Consider the following 22249-nt stretch of genomic DNA (forward strand, 5'->3'; position numbering starts at 1 on the left):
AAGAAAAAAAAAATCTAAATTAGGGATTTTCGTTTTTTTTGTTTTTTTTTCAAATCACAGTATTATGGGTCTTAAAACCATAAACTTTGTATTTGAATTAGGGTTGTTAGGGTGTGTCACATGATATCACATTCCAGAGCTTTTTTATGGCCAATCAGCTGGTCACAGAGGAAACACATGGCTACTGAATATGCAGCAGCAGCTGCTGAGGCTGCCCCTCACTGCTGCTTGAGAAGCTGCTGTGTGTGTGTTCACTGTTGAATGGAGATGGACCAGGAAAAACACAGAAGAGCTGAATCGTGGCTGTACTTCTTAATGAAGACAGGGGCTTCTGGTTATGCCAACTCTGATCTCATGTCTGCTATAGGAGCGTTAGCATTTAAGCTAGCGGATTTTATGCTAACATGTTATCATTTAAGCTAGCGGACTTTATGCTAACAAGTTAGCATTTAAGCTAGCGGACTTTATGCTAACACATTAGCATTTAAGCTAACGGACTTTATGCTAGCACGTTAGCATAACAGTTAGCAGACTTCATGTGGCAAACTTTCTCCAGAGCTTATGTACAACAACAGAACATGACAATGACTGGACACCTCGAGGAACAGACAGAGTAGTTCCTTCTGAGATGACACCTTCCTATGGGGTGAGTTTTCATTAATGTCGGTCATCTATGTTACGTTAGTGTCCTTTTGAAGTCACATACAGGGATTACAAAATGTTTTTTTCATGCTAGACACTGTCTTTTAATAATCCACTGGGTGTTTCAGAACGTTATGTGGCTACATTTTTATTTACTATGGGCCCTCCCACCATCTACCTCAATATATTGCATTAACTATAGCTGTGTTATTTACTTCAAACCAGTGTCACTCTTGTTTTTGTTTTGGGGTTTTTTTGCATTAGGGGGAGTAAAATCACATTGCCTACTTTTAATTTGCACTTTCATATTCAACGTGAAACACTGTGTGTGGTGATACTGGACTTGAAATTAAATATAAATATATATATATATATATATATATATATATATATATGTATATATATATATATGATTAAGACTAGATATATAAAGGTATCTACATTTCGACATTTCCTTCAAATGATAAAATATTTGTCCTCCCACACCCGATCACCAGGGAGGCCCAAAGTTGCCTTTTAAAAAAACATGCTCAACATTTATATGAGCGTGTTGCAGTTGTCCATATGTTATTTCATATTTTATTTCATTTTGCATCATACATATGTTTTTTATAGTGAGCTGTGTATCATTCCATATAACAAACAAAGACTTTTACTTTGCATTATCGTGATGGAATCGTGATGGAATATCTTGATATGATTTTTGAACTTTTATTTCAAACGACCGGTGCCCTCATGACCAGACTGGACACTCATTGCTCGCCAGGTTGTTTATTCTACTCTGCCACCCCTTTCCCCCCCACATTTGTTGATATGGTTGGATGCTTTTGTTTATGTTCCCCGGTGTCAGAGATGCACCGACAAGAAATCTGCAGTGATGAAAGTGTCTTTTTTGATGGATGGATGTAATACTAGTTGATTGACTACATATCGCTCAGCTCTCTGTAAAGAACTTGGATTTTCAAACACACTGTGAATAGTCAAGCCCATCAATCTTCAGCATCAATCCCATAGTAGCATGAATTAGCTGTCAGTGACACACTGCGTCCCAGTGTTGAGTTTACGAGATGTCAGCAGAAACGGTGTGTTCATGCTCTTTCTGTCCTTTGTGTGCGAAGATGCATTGTGTTAAGTGTTTGTGGGGGAGATAAAGAGAGGCCGGGCCAGTTATATAATCAATTATTGATTTCTGATCGAGCTCCAGGGCAGATGTAGCTACAGTGAATCAGTGATGGGTTATTTTGGTTTGTGTGTCTGGCTTCAGAACATGAATGAGTAAGAGCTGAGTGTTCACACGGATAATAAAGCTGCATTCAGCAGGTGAGTTCAGCTGTGATCAGTCAAGCAGGTCGTACGCCCTCTCGGAAGGTCAAGGGCAGCGGCGGGACAGAGCGTGACACCGTGAAATGATATGACGCACTAACGGCGACTGTGTCAGCCCGCCTGACCCCCGGGGGGAACACGGTTAACTTCACAGCACGATCAATCAGTTCATGCTCATGTCCTGCTGTTAAAGCACGGCTAACACTGTTCCTCTCATCATTTTCTAAGCACAGGTGAATGTGTCATGATTCTTCGAACCCCAGAAACATGTGCATAAGACGTTATTAAGACTAATACAAAATTGACTCAGTCACAACTATGTTTTTTCTTTAAATAATGATCATTAATGCTTTTCTCATTGCTTATCAGTCTGTAGTACTGCATCTCTCATATGTCCATCAAAAATTGATGTCTTCTTTGACGCTGTGAAGAGGTTAAATTATTAGGTTCTTTCAAGACGTAATTCAGCATTTCACACATTATACTCATGTTGTGTTATAGTAAGTCATCCGAGGCTTGCTATTTTATGATCAACTTTAACTCACGTTTTAAATTTTAGAGATCACAGAATTTGATAAAATCATAATTTTGGTCTGTTGGGGAATGCTGCCCTCATGTGTTATTTCTGAGAAATGCATTCTAACTCCACTGCTTCTCAGAACAAGATCACATTGTCAATACTAACACATCCTTGTTTCTGTTGCAGGTTATGGACACACTATCCAAACTGTCCCACACAGTAATTGCACAACAAACCGGAGTCAGGTGTGTTTCATGAATTGAAATGTCACAATGCAAATATGAAGTCAAATTCATATGATCTCATATGAACATAATTCTTTTTTTGTTTCTCCTGTTAAGGCATTTTCCAACAGAAGATAGTGTTGAAGATGAAGACATTTACAACCACCTGGTGGATCTCATTGAGTACGTACACCCACCTTTTCCACAATTTATAACATAGTCATGTGATTATTTTGGGGTCTTACATTTATGCACTTGTGAAAAATGTAATAAAGTAAAGGCGGTTGTGGGAGCAGGTAACATTTGCTCGTCTGGCGTTGATTAGAAATCAGCCGACTCATTCACCACGTGTTCACTCTCTGCTCTTTTGTCACTTCACCACAAGCGGTGTAGGCTTTGCGGCTACATCACAGTCTTTTCCCCGCACACTTCTGCAAGTGCCTCAGTTTTTAAATGGCTTGTTTTCTTGTACACAATTACGCCGTTTGAACGTGAGTCAGCTGAACCTGATTTGACCTCATGTTTGAACATGCAGCTTGTTGTCTGATGCTGGTGAACTCAAGCACTTGATTATTTTGATCAAAACAATGAATAATGAATACATATTAGGAAAAATAACAGCATTCTTAATCCACCCACATTGCAAACAGAACTCCTGACACAGTGCCATGCAAAGCCAAAATATTAAAACTGAATCTGATTTCAAAGACTCAACTATGGCTTTGTTATTAAAGCTCTTTTTTTTATTATAATTTTTACGAATGCTACAGGTTTTCGTTTTTTCTTTTAATTGCATTTTCTTATCAAAACACAGAACATAGCTCGAGGCCTTTTCAGATGTACCTCATCTTCTTCTCATTAGCATCTCAGCCAGTAGCCTGGTCTGTGTGTGGCCAATAATTGTGAGGCTGTTGTCAAAACAAGCAGATTGCAGTTTTTCTGACAGATATTACGATTCGAATTCGGTGCCACTGATCATTTTTTCAATTTCATCTGTTATTTACAAGAAAAGAAAACATATTTTGGAGTCTGTTTGCCCAAAAAACCCCACATATTTTATCATCAATCTACAAGAATTTTGAGATTTTTTTGAGCACTGTAGAATTTATCATAATTATATCACAAATTTAATCAAATAATTGTCTTTTGATTTGGATATTGCATTGCTATTAATATTCAGCCCTATAGCACACACTCACATCATGTGCCTTTGTGTGTCATAGTAAATGCTCTAACAAACCATTATTTTGTTTTCGTAGATTCATCTAGTACTTATTTGGGCTGTAAAATATCATCAAATGTTTAAACCTTAGAACACAGAGCATTCCAGCTGCTTTTTTTCCAATACTATTTTAAAATGTAAACATAGGCTATGAGAAGGTGCTAGAGTGTCTTATATGCTGATATTTGGAAATACGTCAGTTGCCTCCAGAAAAATTGTCTATTTTGTGACTTCTGCACAATTATTCCTACTTTACATCACTACTAAAATACTTAAAAGTCTGAATATGTGACCTATAACACACATACACACCCCGAGGATGTCCATTTAAGGAGTTACTGTGTTACTAGCAATTGACTATGGGTGCACCTGCGGCACAGAAGTGTTAAAAACAATCTACAGTGTGATCGGAGCAAAGAAACCAGACAATATTCACATTGAAGAAGCAGAAAAATCATTTTTATTATTGGAAAAAAAAAAAAGCATTCAAACCGATCAATTTATTAACATAAGCACTAAATATAATACTGTTGTGTCATGTGTGCTGCAGTGAGAACGGGGTGGAGGATGAGGAGGATCTGTATGACTGCGTGTACGATGATGAAGATGGAGGAGAGATCTATGAGGACCTGATGAAGACAGAAGCCCTCCCTCCCCCGGTCAGTAGTTCTCTCCCTCAAGCTCTCATTCATTCACTGAATCATTGTGTATTTTTAATCACATTATAAATTCTTCATTTGACCTCAAGCGCTGAGTCATAGTTGTGATTCTCAAACGACATCTGGCTGAACACTTGATGTGTGTGTGTGTGTGTAGGCGTTCCACAAGGCGGAGACTGACATCAGGAGCTGCTGTTTAACAGAGATCAGACAGACAGAGGAGAAATACACTGAGACCCTGGAGTCAATAGAAAAGGTACAGTTTGACCTTTGATTTCAATAGCCCTTTAACACCTTATCCTTTTGCTTATTTTAACCATAAAAGGGCCAGAAAATAGTGGTTAAGTGGTTTTACCCCATTTTTCCCAGAATAACTCTCAAAATCTGGCAGTTATTTTACTGCATGTTAAAACAGTGTATCAACAATTTTAAAATGAGGAAAAACAAGAAGTTTTATTTAGAAAAACACTGTAGTTTTTGCGTGTTAAATTTGAAATTGGAGCTGTATATACAACATACAACTCAAACAACAACAACAAAAACAGGCCAAAAAATTTAAACTACTGTATGTACAGGCATTTTTCCAACTCTCTCTTCTCCAGTGATAAAGACGCTGATTTGCTGGCTCCTGCAACGGTTAGAGTGAAATTACCGTAATAACCACATGTTGGCTTTGACTTTCAACTTTCAGAAACCTGTCATTTTCTGATAGCACAAACCATTGTGTAATTACAATGATGCAATGTGCTCAAATGTGTCGTCTTGTATATGCTCGGCGAATTACTGCATGGAGTGATGATCCCCATTTGTTATGTAAATAAAATGATAATCAGTCATGTACTTTTCAATTTAACAATGATGAATAGCCGTATATCATTAGCTAATCATAAATACAGTTAAAATCATAATGGATATTATCCATGCTCCATTTACAGTGGGTTAAAGGCTACATTCAATCACATGTGTTATCATAATAGTGATCAAAGTGTCAAATAGTCCTTGTATTCAATAAGTTTGTGTGTGCAGTGGAACAAATTCCCGCTCTGGGAGGGACATCAGGAAAATCACTTCTTTTTTTCTTTTTAACTGTCAACATTAGTGCTGCGTAATGCATGATCTCTCTGCAAACTGCACCAAAAAGACCAAAATGAGGAAGTGAGGAAATCCCCCTCTCCACTTATCCCCCTGCCCCCCAGCTGCCGCTACTTTCCTTCTCCCCCTTGTGCACGGTCACGTCTGGAAAAAGAGCTCGCCTGATTTCCCAGCGGAGCGTCTCACTAGATGACTTTTTATATGAAGTGGATGGCGGAGTGTAGTTTGTGCTCGCCCACTCCTCTGAGATGTGGAGGTGACTATGCAGCGGCAGTTTTCAGAGAGGAAATCATTAAATTGCAAACTCTGAAAATGAGATTATTGTCGTGACCCAGACGGTCCTCCTTGTTTTTGCTGACTGCAGCTCTTTGCAACTACAATATAATAACTTCTCGCAAAATGACTTTGCCACTCTCACTCCAGAGGGACGGGACTCACTCTCTTCCATTCTCTCTCTCTCTCTCTCTTCCTTGTGCAGCACTTTATGTCGCCCCTCACCATGTTTCTATCCACGGTGGAGATGGAGAGGGTGTTTGTGAATATCCCGGTAAGTTACAGTGTCATCATCCGAGTGTGAACTGAATGTGAATATATCTTTAAAACCTTAAATAGGAAGTCACTGATATAAACATGTTATTTGCTATCCAGGTTTGGAATAATCTGTCACTTAACCATTTAATAACTGTCCATCAGTTATACCAGTATAAAACACTTCTAGATTATATTAGGTTAGATTCCACATAATTGATCCCACATCAGGCAAATTCACTACCTGTACATGTTATTTTAAATATTAATCAGTTTTAAAGAATAGGTTTGAACACAATATTTATTAGTTGACACTTTTTTGTGTCAGATACCAATACCGATACCAATATTATTCAGAAACAGTCATTTATGAACGTATGAAGATGTGTGTATATATATATATATATATATATATATATACAGACACACACACATATATATACATATACATATATACATAAATTTTTATCTGATCCAGTGATTTTGACCAGTAAAATGAGTATATATTTTTATTATATAACTAATGAAACATGTTTAATTTGCACATACATACTCTGTATATAGAGATTCATTACTGGTCCCAACTATGTTTTTTTTTGTTTTTTTTTAAATCTCTAAGAAAATTATGATTTGGTTATTTTTCTAATTATATAACCAATGAAACATGTTTAGTTTGCTCTGATCCGTTCTCCGAAACTAGATTTCTATTATTCATGCAATAACGCAGTAAAAAATACTTTAAGTGTCCTCTGTTCATTTGAATGGGATTCAGAGTAACAGACGGGTGCAGCTCAACATTAAACACTTGTTTTGCGCTTGTGTTTCAGGATCTGGTGAAAGTTCACAAGTGTTTGCTGCTGGAGCTCCAAGACTCCGTTCACCACAGAAGTGCCCAGAACCTTTACCAGATCTTCATCACTTTTAAAGAGAGGTACAGCACATTGACGTTTTTCACTGCCACTAAACACACAAACCCTTGAAACAGTCAGATACTTATCGCATCCAAAAGACCTGCTCAAGAGTGAGTCAGCTGCCTATTTTAACCAGAAAATGTCCTGCGACTAAGTGCTTCTGCCCATTTTTCCAGATTAACTGTCAATATCTGGCAGTTATTTACAATTTAGTGCATGTTAAAATTGTGTGTCAATTTAAATTAGAACAAAAGATTTGTGTGTTAAACAGTGTAAAATACATTAAAAATAACATTTTATTCCAAAAACAGTCCAAAAAATAGAAACTATGTACAGAAGTTTTTCCAAGTCTCTCCTCTCTGGTGACAAAGACGCAAACGTGACATTTTAATTGTTAAAATGTAAGCTACAAACCCGATTTGTTTCTTTATCCCAGTTCCATTAACAAGTTTTTAGTGCATACGAGTCAGAGCGTAGTCTGGGAGCCTGTGGTCCAGAAACCTGACTGAGAACTGACTTGGAAAACTTCTTAATCCCTCAATCAAACATACTTTCATCAGCGAGCCTGTTCTCACTTTGTTTGACTTTATACTTTATTTGTCTTTATATTCAGTTTAAATCCCTGTTTTATGATGTATTGTAGCTACCATCACTAAGCTGCTGTTATCTTTTATGATTAAGTTTCGTCTTGATGCTCTGATGCAGCACGCTGTGGCCAATAACACAGATAATTATGAATATAACAAAGACCTTTGTGCTGCTTTTTCACTTCGTCGATTTATTTAAATTACATTTTGACTTGCTGTGTGGTCAGAGTTTTGGTTATTGTGTCTTCCATGTCAGTATCTTCACTTTAATATCTGCTCCAGGTTGTTGATCTACGGGAAATACTGCAGCCATGTGGAGACGGCTATCGCCTCTCTGGATAACATAAGTAAAGACAGAGAGGACGTGCGCATGAAGCTCGAGGTAAACGCTCATCACAGTTTGGGTGAAACACATAATCAATTGTAATGTGGAGTCACAGGTATGTAGTGTCAATTCTTAATGTGTCCGAGTGGTTAGAGGACAGGGTCACGCTGTGGTTAAGTGCCTTGTATTGTTGCCTCACAGTCAGAGGGGTCACTGGTTTGGATCCTGTATCGACCGAGGACCTTTCTATGTGGAGCGTGCATGTTCGCTTACTTCCTCCCACAGTCTAATGGTGCATTCCAGTGCCCATCCAAACAAATGGGATGTGGGACATCCTAACTGAATTGTACTAGCTCCGATTTCAAAGCGTTCCAGGCAATTGAAGTCGAATGTTAGAAAACATGGACGATCACTTCGCTTTATGTTTGAAGAGGCATTTTGACTGTCAGCAATTCAGTCTACTTACATACACAAGCGAGCCGTATATGTAAACGCGATACATATCGATATGTAATGTCATGAGTATACTTTTACCGTAGCCCTACATATCTTCATGCTAACAGAAACATGAAAAACAAGTTGTGATAAAATTGCTGTGTGTCTAAAACAAGTCTACACGCAAAAAGGTAAAGTTTATAGACTATTCATTTGACTCCATGGGCGCCGCCATTATTCTCTGACTTCATTTTGGTGGAGTGGTGGTAGGCCCATCAGTCCAACAGGCATTCCAGTGCACTTTTTGTAGTTGGAGGTAGGATAAGTCCCACGTCTAACTGGTTTGGATGGGCTCTGGAACACAGTATAAAACATGCAAAATTGGGAATCAGGTTTTCCTTGCGTCAGCTGGGATTGGCACCAGCGTCACACCTGATTCTATTGGTCAGCTCGTCAGTAAGCTCTGCTGAAGCCTGATGACAAGCCATTTGAATCAGGTGTGCTGGAGCAGGGAAACGCCTGAAAAAATGCAGGACAGTGGCTCCCCAGGACCAAGAGTGTGAAACCCTGCCCTAGAAGATGAATGAATGAATGCATGAATGAATGGTTAGAGGACACCCTCATGTGGTGGCCTTAGGCACTGCAGGTGTTGACAGCCTGCTCAAACTCATTATGTGCTGTGTCTATCCAGGAGTGTTCAAAGAGGGCCAACTACGGCAAGTTCACGCTCAGAGATCTGCTGGTGGTTCCTATGCAGCGAGTTTTGAAGTACCACCTCCTCCTGCAGGTACCGTATACTGCTCTTCTTTCTCTAATATTTTTACATCTACATTACAGGGCGGGGAGCAACAATGTGAGAAACATCTCATAAAAGTAGAGAATTCTCACAAAACAACAAGATGAGCACTATTCAAGAGGAATATTTTGAGTTGTTATCACTCAACAGCTCTACAGGTTCCATGAGAATGCCGAATACAAAAAAAAGCTTAGTCTAAAATAAGATTTAAATTGTGCTAAACAAGGAAAACACGAGTCACACAAAGTCGCTCAAGGAAAGTCGACACTTAGGAGACTCATAAAACACTAAAAATTATTTTCTTGAAACACTATTTATGTGTTTACCATGTTGATGTACTTTAAATTAGAATTTCCATCTTATGATATATCAGAAATAAACATTTTACTTGTTATTTGTGTCACAGCTGTAGTTTTACATATAAAACATTAATTAAATCAACAAACAGAACTGTTAACATGTTAATACATGAATAATACTAGGTACATTCTGCTACTAATACTTACTCTACTACTTCAGAGGAGTATTTTTTTTTACTCTGTAGTATAACTTCTGTCACCTAAGGGTCTCAGTATTTTTTCTACTATTATGCAGTTGTGTAATGGGCTGTTTTTATTAATCTGTCACCACAAGCCTCATCACAAAGACAGAGGCTCCATCACGGACAATCACTCTCTGCTGTCGCTACCCCCAAACCTCCACTAGGGGGGCTGTTGTCCATGTTTCATTTAGTGCTCTGCCTTTGGTCCTTCAGGCTCTGAGACTCTGCGCCTCTTGTATGACTGTGGCTCTGAACCTGGCCCTGGTCATAAGTGATATCTGATCAAGACAAAAAAGGAAGATAGAGGCGGAAGAAAAAGAGATTAAGAAAAAGACAAAGAGCTGCTCTGAAATGACTCCTGTGTTATGTTTTTGTTTATTTTAATTCTGACGGTCTGTGACTTTAGTAGCAACATTTGAGAGAAAAAAAGTATGCCTGATTTAAATAAAGCAAAAACACCAATTATTTAATGAAATAACGATGCATTTGGCAAAAAGGCAGAAAAAACAAAATGCTTTCTTTGTAGAATGTGTATGCTGCTTAGCATTTAAATTCCATCCATTCAGATATATTTTACTTTGTGAACCAAGTACAGGGTTTAAAGACACCAAAATAAAAAACAACCTTTATTTTCAAGTTTCTTTTGAAGCTAAGATGAAATACACAAACTTAGATAAAAATACAAAAATGAGGACAACCTGAATTCAAAATTCCACAACTTGAGATTGGCTGTGAAAAATAAACATCTTTGACTTGCAGCTGAGTCCTATGTTGCATATTTTTTTTTTTGAAAAATAAAGATCTGCTATGTTCTCAGCAGGTTTAATAGAACAATTTTCCTTTACATAGAATGCATGCATGTTGTTATTCTTACACTCAGTTTCTCATTTCTATTTTCATTGTGATTTCTAATCATTTTCTGCGCCAAAGGGAAAAAAAAACACAAAACGACTCTGTTGTGTCAACATGGGCCGAGATCCCCGCGGAGCAGCTGGGTAATAGTGAGCTGCACTGAATAAAGCATCTGCTGGGTTACTTTCCCACATGGTGACAGAGAGAATGTGTACAACTAATGTCTTGTCACATCCTCTCGCTGCCTGACTTTCTCTCTCGTGCCGTTTCTTTCTTTTTGTCTTTCTTTTGTCATCAATCTTCTTCTGTCTTTCTTCCTTATTTTTTTTTTTTTTTTAAGACACGTTTTCCCTCCATAAGTCCATCATGTATGGTCCAAGCTATCGGCGTGACCACTCCCCTCCTCCGTATCTGTATGGATGTGTGTGGCAGTTGGGGAGAAAAATAGGAGTCTGTCGTCTTGCTAGTGATAATAATGCCCAGGTTGAGCTTGACTGACACCAGGGATTTGAACAGAGCCAAGCAGACACATATATCTCCCTCAGCAGCTGAGTGTGTGTGTGTGTCGATCTTTATAAAGGACATGCATGGCATCCTTCCTCATCCTCCACGGCTGAGGTGTAGATGTCTTGTTTACACTGCAGCCAGGCATCAGCGAGCAATTTCCAATTTCAGATACACACACACACACACACACGTTTGTGCAGCTATACTTTTAAGGACTCCAAAGCAATATCCCTAACGTTAACCATAACCAATCAATGCCTAACTTTAACCTTAACCCTTAGAATACAGAGCATTTCAGCTGCTTTTTTCTGTTACTATGTTAAAACGTACAGTAAATACAGAGGCTATAAAAATGTGCAATATAGGGTGTCTTTTTATAGGTCACAGCTCAAAGTTCACTCGGCTCGTTTTTATGAACAAAAATAAAAGAAAAAACGTCTATTATTTTTATTTCTGCACAATTATTAACATGCATTATGTCGTCGTCTGATGTCATAAGAAGATGATGAATAATGCCAATATGTGACCTATAAACATAAGCATTATTCCCACAGCAATTTACCCTAGATCCGTGCCGTGTGGGTTAACCACAATTCAAATCTTAGCCCTAAAACATCTCCAGTTCTTCAGAAATTAGATGCTGCCGTTTTTATGCCAGAAAAGACACACGCACACATGCACACACAGAATTCTTTTCGCAGTCACCTTTGTTTTCATCCCGTATCTCGAGCCAAAGCTTTCCGCTCCCACGTGTGTGGAATGTGCAACAGAGTTTATGCATTTATACGTGTTGTTGTTGTTGTTGTTGGTTTGTGACTCATCCTTACATACTGTGACCACCGCCTCCCTTTTGAAAACCACATTTACTTTGACTTTCAAGTAAAAAAAAAAAAACTAAAGGTTTTGTGTTTCTTACATCCGTGTCTTCTTGAAATAGCATTTATATTTGACTCATTTTGCAACAGCAGATGCTTTTTAATCCTTAGAACACAGACCATATACATGTAGGCTGCTTTTTTCCATCACCATGTTAAAACGTATATATACTGTACAGAGCCTATAAATAAAGAGTGTCTTGTATCCCTTTTTCCAGCACAACCTATAAACGATCAGATGATTTTTATTTTTTATTTACACCAACTGAAAACACACCTGTGCAAAAGATTGGATTGAATTTGTGAAATATTTGTAAATAGCCACAGTTCAAAGCGTGCTTGTCTCATTTTTATGAACAAAAATATAATAAAATCAGTGTATTAAGTGACTTCTGCATAGTTATCGCTACAAAAATATGCAATACAAAATGAATCATGACTTTGACTCAACAACAAAAGAGACAAGACAACATGCTTCATGTTTCTAGTCTGATTCAAAGCTGTTTGGCTCCTTGTCTTGTTTACTGTAATAAAAATAAAAGCTCCCATCTTTACTTACATTGAACCAAAACAACCATCACTCACTGATCACGATGTGCTGTTAATCTAAACGGTGGTGACCCAAACATAAAATATATTTAATTTTTAAATGTCATTGTCAGTCCTATCTTTTTCACCCAACTGGTGATGGAGTATAGTTTTACTTTTCAGACTAAAACGCATGTAACATGTAACTAACTAACCGTTTATGTTTGACTATGTTTCTGTCCGACAGGAGCTGGTGAAACACACTCATGACTCCACAGACAAGAGCAACCTGCGAAAAGCACTGGACGCCATGAAGGTACATATCGCATTACCCAGCATCATGATTTGCATGTACAGTAAGACGTTTTCTGTCAATGTAAAAAGGTGATTGGGGTGTGTGCTCATGTCAAAGAACAAACTTTTTTTTCCTGTTCTCATGGTGTCATGTTAAAGAACATTCCTCTCACTGAATCCATTTTAATTATCCATCGTATGTAAAACAACATTTAACCCCATATGCACAACCCTTAGAACACACTTAGGGTTTACTGAGCACAAAGGGTTAGTGGCAGTTCAGTTTTTCTCGTCCTCTCGTATTCCTGTGGTAAACCACTAGTTAGTTAGAGTGGTTGTTGTGGGTTTTTTGAGACGTGTGGGTGGGGAAATTAGAGTCATTGTGGATGTAAATATGTCTCATGACTGTGTCACTCACTGTATGATTTGTTAATGTGCTGTACGGTTATTTTTGGAACCTTTCGAAAACGAGACAATTCATCTCTACGGGCTTTTAATTTTTAAATGACTTCTGGTCAACTGATGAAAAAATTTGATTTCCATATGTGGCAAAAATCTGTAAGAAAATATTATGACCTTTGTCTTAGTTTTAACACAACAACATGTTTTTTTATTTTGAAATGTATGTGCAGTTAATTATTTACCACAATAAACACGAGCCATTACTGTAACATTTTGTGTTTCTCTGGACAAGGTTACGACCGTATAGATGACTTATTAATATTTCACTGAATACAGCACTTATAAGTCACCTGAAGAACACTTCTGTTTTATTTGCATGGCTCCATCATGTCATAAGAAAGCTGGGTTTGCAAGCCTGATTCAGCAGAAAGTTTATTTTAGAAAGAGAGAGAGAGAGAGTCAGAGAGAAAAAAAAAAAAGCACAACTCAAATGGAAACTTAGAGGACTCTTTCCTCTGTCACGGCTGAGGGAAGAAATCTGCATGTGGACAGCACTTCAAAAGAATATAAGTAATAAATAATATATAATTATATTATTTAGCAAGTTGGAGTTTGTGTGGGTAAATGTGTGTTCATGCAAAATGTAAATAAACCAACAGAAAAAAAAACAACCTCTGTTTGTGATTTGTTTTTGCAGGATTTGGCTCAGTATGTCAACGAAGTGAAGCGAGACAATGAGACGCTGCGGGAGATAGATCAGTATCAGAAATCCATTGAAAACTTGGTAAGACACGCTGATTCTTCAGCTGATATTAACCTGAGAATTTATTTGTTTGACTTTTATTCATTCTCTTTTCTTCCTTTTTTTTTTCTCCTTCTTCTCTGCAGAATCAGCCTCTCCGTAACTACGGGAGACCCAAAGGAGACGGGGAGGTACGGGTTGCCTCGGTGGACAAACGAGCCAAACAGGACAGGTGAGTTGTCACGTTGACATGTGCTAGTCGACGGACTGACTCGAGGTGTTGTTGTTGTTTTAACTTCAAGCTAAACTGAGGCTGAATTACACCGTAATCAATCACATGCATGTGACACGTAACATTTTTTGTTTTTAACCAGTTGTTTTTTTTTTGTTTGTACCCTTACCAATAAATTAAACATGGTTGTGTTTGAAGTTGTGGACTTTACCATTAGTCAGAATATGCTCTCCACTGTGTCTTACAGTGATGTTAACCTCAAGACTCAGGAACATTTCTGTAAATCAAACACAGAATCCAGAGAAGCAGACTCAGAATATTTGGATACATCCATAGAACCTTCCAGGGATTGTTTAATTATGACCACAGTGTTTCAACAAACACTGGCCGCTCATGTATAATAAATGAGATTTATACTATCAAGAATAATGCATGTTGTAGGTTTAAGGTTAAGAGGATTCACCTCTTGCAATGTGCATTCAGTCGAGAAAATATCAATTCTCTCGCTCTCTCGTTTGCTCCCATCGACGTTGTGTTGTTTGAACCACAGGCACATCTTCCTCTTCGACGCTGCGGTGATCGTTTGTAAGCGGCGCGGAGACAACTACGAGATGAAAGAGGTGATCGACCTGCATCTCTTCAAGGTCACCAACAACCCCACGTCGGACAAGGAGAACCGAAAGGTCTGCACACACACACACACACACACAGATGCATATACCGTTTTTTCGTTGAATAGCTTCACACAAAATTCCAGGAAGGAAAAAGCTGTGGGTATTGACGCACATGCATGGGAAAGTCAGGTAATGTAAAACAAAAACAAAACAACAACAACACAACTTGATGAGATGAGAGTTCACATACTGTAGAGCAGCTATTTATAAAGTTAAGAAGGTTGCGGCCGATTTACAACTCATCCTCTGTGGCCCAACAAAAACTTAAATTAGATATTACTTAATTGCCATATAAATTAACATATGCATTTTGAAATGCCTATTTTTTAAATAGGAAACCTTAACAAAGGTGATTAGACTTTATGTTTATTCAGCACCTGCTTGTTGAGTTTACTCAATATTTCTCTTACTTTAGGGCACAAACACTTTTTAAAATCCTTTGCATCCTTTATTTTGCTGACCTGCAGTACCTTCTCAGCCCACCAGGGAGCTGCAGCCCATACTTTGGGAATAACTAGAGTATTATTGGACATTTATGTTTGGATCCATTTTGCTCATTAGTCCAGTTTCAGATGTGGCATTCACCTCAACAAAAGACACTGGCGCGTCCTTCAGTCGTGTCGCTCTCCGTCTTTGGCAGCAGCACATCTCTGTGATCTTGTTCTTTTTCATTTTCAAAAGCGGAGATAAAGACATTAAAGAAGTTCCTCAGGCGTTCAGAAAAATATGTGTCAATTAATCCAAGCTGGAGTCAAAAAGAAACAAAGATGGCAGCTTTTTTTTTTCTCAATTCCCTTCCTTAGAATGTTTCCTTGTCATCTTTGCACAAAATAGTAAAACACATTTCTTATAACACACTGTTCTGATAATTCTGAATCTGAATATTTTTTTGTGCCGTTAAATTATTTATTTGTCGATTTCTTGCTACCGCTGAGTGGAAAGTGTAATTCAAATCTCAAATGTTATTCTTTTAGGCTTTGATTTCTTTGTTGGAGCCACTTATAATCTTGAGTCTGTGCCTCCAGTATTTTAAGTTTTAATTTTATGACGTACCATCACCTTTATCAAAAGCAGTGCCCCCCCCCTCCCCCTGTGTTTGGCAGTGATTTCACAACAGGTGAAGCAGCTTTTGATGACTCTCAACATGTATTCTCATTTCACTCTTGCCATGTCACTGCTGTCCCCATGTGCTGGGCCTGGGATGAAACACTATTATAAATAATATATCTGTTTGTATGATAAAATAATAATGGCGTGTTAACGTACTGCAAAATGAAAGAACACAAAACAAGCATCTGAGATGATCTAATTGGCTACAATGGAGGGAAGTGTTACGTTAATTACTCTCGTCTCGTAATGACTGAGTCAGCAAAGATAGTTGGACTCCAGACAATCCAATTACCGTGATTATTTCAGCATAATGAGCAGCTATAACAATTTATCAGAGATGCAGGTTCATAAAATTGAGTTATCTCCCACCGCCCATCTCCAACATGTTGCAAGAGTGTAAAATGAATTACATGGGGGGGGGGACTCCCAACACAAGCATCAACAGGAAAGAGTCTTCAGTCATTTTGTTTGTGCTTTTTCCACCACATTTAACAGTGTTTTTTTTATTTTTAACTATTTTGCAGCATCATATTAAAGATGAAAGCTGTTACTTGCACACACATAAACGGCACGAAATGTGCACGATCATTTCCTTCTGAAAAACAGAGAAGAAGACGTTGTGTTGTATACATTAGATATAATAATGGAAACTGAGACAGAAATCAAATCAAATCAAATCAAATGTTATTTATATATATATTATAAGAAGATAAGAAAGATAAGAAAGAGGTAGAAACCTTTGGGAGAACCACAGGTGAGGGATCCACACTCTGGATGGACAGACATGCAGTAGATGTTACCCAAAACACACAATACATAATTACAAAAAAATAAAGAGTAAAAATTCTTTAAATGCCAGGATCCAACTGGATCACTGGGTTTGTCGCAGTCTGTATTGAAGGCTGTTGTGGTCAGAGACTTGGTGATGACAGAGTCCTCGTTTCCGCCCTGGCCTCATCCCGTTCGCTGGCGGCAGCAGAAAGTAGTAGTAGCTTCTGGAGTAGAATGAATCGAGCCAGGGGAAAAGAAAGGGAAATAATGTCTGTTACTTTTACGTTTTTCCCTGTGCATATTTAGCGACTTTACAGACCCCGGTGACTTTTTATTTAATTTTTTATTTTTTTTTAAACGGCTAGCAACAACTCTACCGACTTTCTGTCATAAACCTAAATACTTAAATAGAATGCACAATTCTGCCGTATTAGTAAGATCCATCTAGCTGTCTGGAATATGACGTTGTCGCGAGATTTTTCCACTCTGGGAAGCGTTTTCAAAAATACAATGTCAGGTCCCCTAAAATGCTGCCTCCTTGTGGACAACAAATAAAGTATGCGTATTCACCGTGTGGACGCCCCCTAAGAATCAAGTTGTAGAAAATATTGCCAATCAAAGTGAGTAATGCTATTACAGGTGTCCCAGGAAACAATCATTTTGTAAATAACAGGCAGATGTAGATTTACACCTATATGAAGAAACTCAGATAGTAGTATAGAATAATCACACAGCTAATCTACATTATTCCTTAAGTGCATCACGTACAGCATATTAGTTTTAACACAGGCTGTGAATAAATGGGGCCAGAGAGCCTGTATACAACCTGCACTGCACCACACTGCAGACAAAGTAACCAACAAAACATGTAGAGGATTTTTCAGCTGAAGAGCCAAATATTTCCCCCGGGAGATGACGAAGACTTGCCACCAACTTGTCGATAGCAACAGAGTTAAAGGAGGGAATATTGCACTCAGATCTGCCAGAGGCATGACTCCAAATGAATGGTAATGTGGAGGAGAAAAGAAATACCTCCAATCTAACAAGCTCGCCATCATTCACCCTAAACGTGATAATATTTAATGAGGAATGCATTTAACTCTTATTGACCGTGAAAAACAAGAGCAAAGTTCGGGTAAACCGCATTTTCGGAAGATCGGGAGAGGAATACGTTACGTTTCTCATCTGGATGTGTATATTGTAGAGGCAACCTTGGTAGAAATAAAGGTAAACTGACAGAAACACAGACAAACACCTCATCCTTCTCTACAAATTGGTAGCTAGACAATATATTTGCGAAGCGGAGGCCTCTGTGTCCGCTGGGAATGGCTCTGCAGAGCGTTGCCTTCCCTTTCTCTTACCGTTCAACAGAGAAGAAGAGCTGCTTCGCGTTCCCTGACAGCACTGTGAGAGCGTGGCACGTATTAAGCCTCGCAAGCGGAGTGCGAGAAGTTCAAACCCGCAACTAGAAGCTGTAAAAAGAGCATCTCACACGCATCTGTTTAAGTGATGTTTTTTTATTTTTTTTTAAAAACAAGAACAAAAAAAAACCAGAGGCATTTGTTGACACAGAGGCTAAGAGACTAATATTTAGCCTTTGACATGGCTGACAGAAGCTGATTACAGGCTCACTCACTGCTCCGCTCTGTGCATGCTGTCTGATGTCCAGCAGTTAAATGGCACAGCTACCCCGCGCTCATTCCCTCCTCTTCTTCATACTCTTCCTCTCTGCTCTGTCAGCTCTGCTGCTCTCCAACCCATCAGCCTTCGTGTTTACTCCCCCGAGTCATCCCTCTTTCATTCTGCATCTCTTTGTCTCCATCTGTCTCTCTCTGCATCCTCTCTCGCTCAGCTCCTGCCACCTCCTGCTCCCTCTGCCTTACACTCAGTTGTGGTATTGTTTTTTTCAATCTCAAATATGTTTCTGTTTTTCTTTTTTTTCTTTCCTGTTGCAGTGGTCCTATGGATTCTACCTCACTCACAACCAGGGCCAGAGCGGCTTTGAATTCTTCTTCAAGACCAAAGAGTTGAAAAAGAAGTGGCTGGAGCAGTTTGGCATGGCCATGTGAGTTGTGTGTGTGTGTGTGTGTGTGTTCTCTGTCAGTGTGTGACGGTGTGATTACAGTGTGCGTCTCTTTTTCTGCCAAAACCATCACAACATAACACACAGTCCGTCTTGTTCTTCAGGTCTGGCAAGTTGATGAGTTACACTAACTTTGGCATAAGAACACCTTAAAAACTGATAAACAAGTGTTGCCATGGTTACATTACAGCACTGCAGGGGAGTCAAACATACGGCCCGCGGGCCAGAACCGGCTCCCTGGAAGAGTCCAATTTGGCCTCCAGTATGAATTTGTGAAACTTTCGAATAATGATGTGAAATACTATATTTTTGAGTTCCAGATACCTGTGACTGAATGTTTAAGGAGTTGTAATGCACATGTGTAAATGGTAAACTTACTGTAGGCATAATATTGTCAAATTTGCACTTATTTTACTTAGTAAACCCTTAGTTTACTCATTTAGAGTTCCCACTTGGAGAGAAAAGTCACAAATGTAATGCAATGCATTTAAAAGACACAAGAAAAACCTGCTATTATATGCAAATGCACAATCACTCAACATGAAAACCAAGTCAGGGCAACAATCAGGTCATAAAATTGGCTGGATATAATAATACACGACAATTTCAAAGAGCAAATCCTTAAAAAAAGATTGACATATGCCACAGGCATGAGAATAAAATAATTAAAAGCCTCTTTAAAACTGCAAGGTGCAAATATTAAATGTGCAAATTAACGTAACTGCTTCACCTGAAGTGATAAATGAAACATCTTATCTCACAGACGGAAGAAATTAACTGATCAACCCTTCAGATTCTTCACTGACAGGGACTGTATTTTCTGAATTGAGAAAAAAAAAGGGTTGGGTGACAGTTGGGCGAACAGTGGGGAGCCGTGGGTCAGACATGACTTTGTTCCTTTATCTCCAAACATGAAAAAAACTGGAATCGCTTTAATCAGGACTACTTTACAGAAACTTGTCTCGTGAATCTGGCTCCAGAGAGACATTGGCAGTCAATGTTCCCTCTCTGTGCACTGTAGTTAGAGTTAGCTGTAGACAAGCACGATGACTACTGCATCGTGGTTACTGATAACCACTGCATCACTCAGCTGATTAGGGGCTGGTTATGAAGTGAAAGAAACGCCACCTCATACTAAGACAGTTGTGCTGCAGCAGCTGGACAGTTAACTCAGAAAACACGTGTCCCAGAAACATTAAGAGTCCTGCCAAACTTTTGTGTGTGATTACCAGTTATTCCTGTTAGGCTACAACCTTTTCTACCAACACACACCGAGCTGCAATACCTGCATGATTTTGTATTAATTAATCATTGTGTGTCACATGAGAAACTTTTTGTGTCAAGTTACCTCATGATAAGGTGAAGACAAGTGCATTAACAAAACGCATCAGGCTGCAGACGCAGAGGAATCCTGCCTGGTTTTGAAACCTTCAGCAAGTGCAATTGTAATTACTGTGGTAACCATTTAATGACAATCCTCAGGAGCACCACAGTGCTGAGCTCAATGCAGTTAGAAATGTAGAAGAGAGTCTCAGAGGTGAAACACAGGTAGGCAAGGCAGATGTTTCATGTAGCTGGGTCAGGACAGACTCTGGAGAGAAGATGGCTCTACAGTACAGCAGCAGAAACAGGTGCAGCAGGAAATGAGCACGGTGGAGCAAATCAGGGAAGCAGCCAGTGATGAATCTGTAGAAGCACTAAACAGACAATTAACCAGGATCAATAAACAAGATGAGGGTAAAAACCCTCTGTATTATCTGCACTACAGTGATGCGTAGAGCTACGACACAAAGAGCAGGATTTAAGTACAGCAGAGAAGGTGTGTTGATGAGTGGACCAGTTGCAGGTGAACTGGTGGGGAAACTGAGCAGGAAGGACACATTAGTCATAGCAGTCGCAGTATTAGTTTGGCTCTAAATGTGGAAATTTGATGATTGATGATAGCTGTTTCTGTCACTAAACCACCTAATTTACTTCAACTTAATACTCTACAGCATCCTTTAGTCTGTGATGGGATCAGCTAATTGTGAATACACAGGACTATCGGCAAAACTTCCGAATGTAAACAGACGTCAGTTGGAGTCAAGCCACTGTCAAATGAGTTTTCACAACGGTGATTAAAGCTCCACACGACTCCTTTTAGGTCGCAGTGCTGCACTACACAGAGGAAGTCATTTGATTTATCTCAAGACAGATGGAAGCAAGAGCATCATTGTGTTAGTAATGTGAGATGTCTGCGAACTGGTTGGACTGAAAATACAAAAGTGCCCATGAACAGATTGACGAGTGAAATCTACCGCTCAAAAAAACCTGGTGGTTCAGCAGTTTGACACTAATAATGCTTCTTGCCCCCACTCGCCCTTTTGCTGCTGTTATATACAACACAAACGCAGCCTCACTCAGGTCTGATAGTATTGCTTGACAGAGCAAGCTTTCTACAGTGCACGCACTGCAGCTTTAAGCAGATGCAATTCCAGAAATTAAACAGACAAGGAAAAAAACAATTAAGTGGAAAACAAAGCAGCAGAATTTAACAGGAAGTGAAGAGGAAGATCAGGAAGTCCAAGTTGGGTGTGATGAGAGACGTTGGAAACACCTGGTTTGGTTGATTAACATCAGACTGATTCAAACCGCCTGTGAGAACAGAGATGTTGTGCCGGATAATGACATGCTCCTAACAGTGCTGCTTATGGTAACTGATCTGGGAAGAGTTGTGTTTTTCTTGTGCCACCTTTACTTCCAAACCACCCACCGTTTGCTTCTCGACTAAAATTCAGCAGGATAAATGAACTCCAGTGAAGGAGATCAGAGCAAAGTCAGACAAAGACTTTAAAGGAGGTCGCATTTAACATCCTCCAAATACAAGCTGTGTTTTTGGGACCAAACAAAGTCTCATCAGTGGAGGAAAAAGACAAACGGAGAGAAAACAGAGAGGATCAGAGTTGTTTATGTCTCCAAAACAACACAGCAACAAATCCACTGTCTTTCACGGGTAATTAATTTTATTTGATGGTAAAAGCCGGTGTTTATAACTTTTCATGTGATAGCACAATATTGTGAGTGATAGAAAACATCTCATGAAATGAAGAGATCATGGTATTCACCATCACTGTAGAGGTAGGAGCAGGTAGTTGTTGTTTTTTTAGTTAGGTTATGTGTAGCCGGTGTCTTCTTGACCTCTCATGATGCTTTTTGAGATTTAGTTTTTCTTTCTGGATTTCATGCAATTAATGTGTACAATAAATATCCTAAACTAAACTAGGTAGATTTAATTTGAAGATCCCGCAGCTGGAACTTATCTGGAAAATATCACTGGTGTGGCCAAATAAAATCCACATAGGGAGCCTTCATTGTGCAGACAGTCCTTCGTCTTC

At 38.9% G+C, this 22249-nt stretch overlaps 1 protein-coding gene across 1 annotated transcript in view; it reads left to right on the top strand.

Moving 5' to 3' along the window:
* vav3 (vav guanine nucleotide exchange factor 3) overlaps nt 1–22249 on the top strand; it is a gene marked incomplete at both ends in the record, with an annotated part of 95298 nt that overhangs the window by 49485 nt on the left and 23564 nt on the right. The window contains 13 exons of the mRNA XM_083901637.1: nt 2672–2730; nt 2827–2892; nt 4482–4590; nt 4748–4846; nt 6161–6229; nt 7038–7141; nt 7991–8090; nt 9160–9255; nt 12815–12883; nt 13961–14047; nt 14152–14237; nt 14788–14920; nt 18748–18857. Coding sequence (XP_083757763.1) covers nt 2672–2730; nt 2827–2892; nt 4482–4590; nt 4748–4846; nt 6161–6229; nt 7038–7141; nt 7991–8090; nt 9160–9255; nt 12815–12883; nt 13961–14047; nt 14152–14237; nt 14788–14920; nt 18748–18857 — 1187 coding nt within the window. The remainder of the gene's footprint in view (nt 1–2671; nt 2731–2826; nt 2893–4481; nt 4591–4747; nt 4847–6160; nt 6230–7037; nt 7142–7990; nt 8091–9159; nt 9256–12814; nt 12884–13960; nt 14048–14151; nt 14238–14787; nt 14921–18747; nt 18858–22249) is intronic.

Source organism: Microchirus variegatus, assembly GCF_963457635.1.
Source record: "Microchirus variegatus genome assembly, chromosome: 15".
NCBI lineage: Eukaryota > Metazoa > Chordata > Actinopteri > Pleuronectiformes > Soleidae > Microchirus > Microchirus variegatus.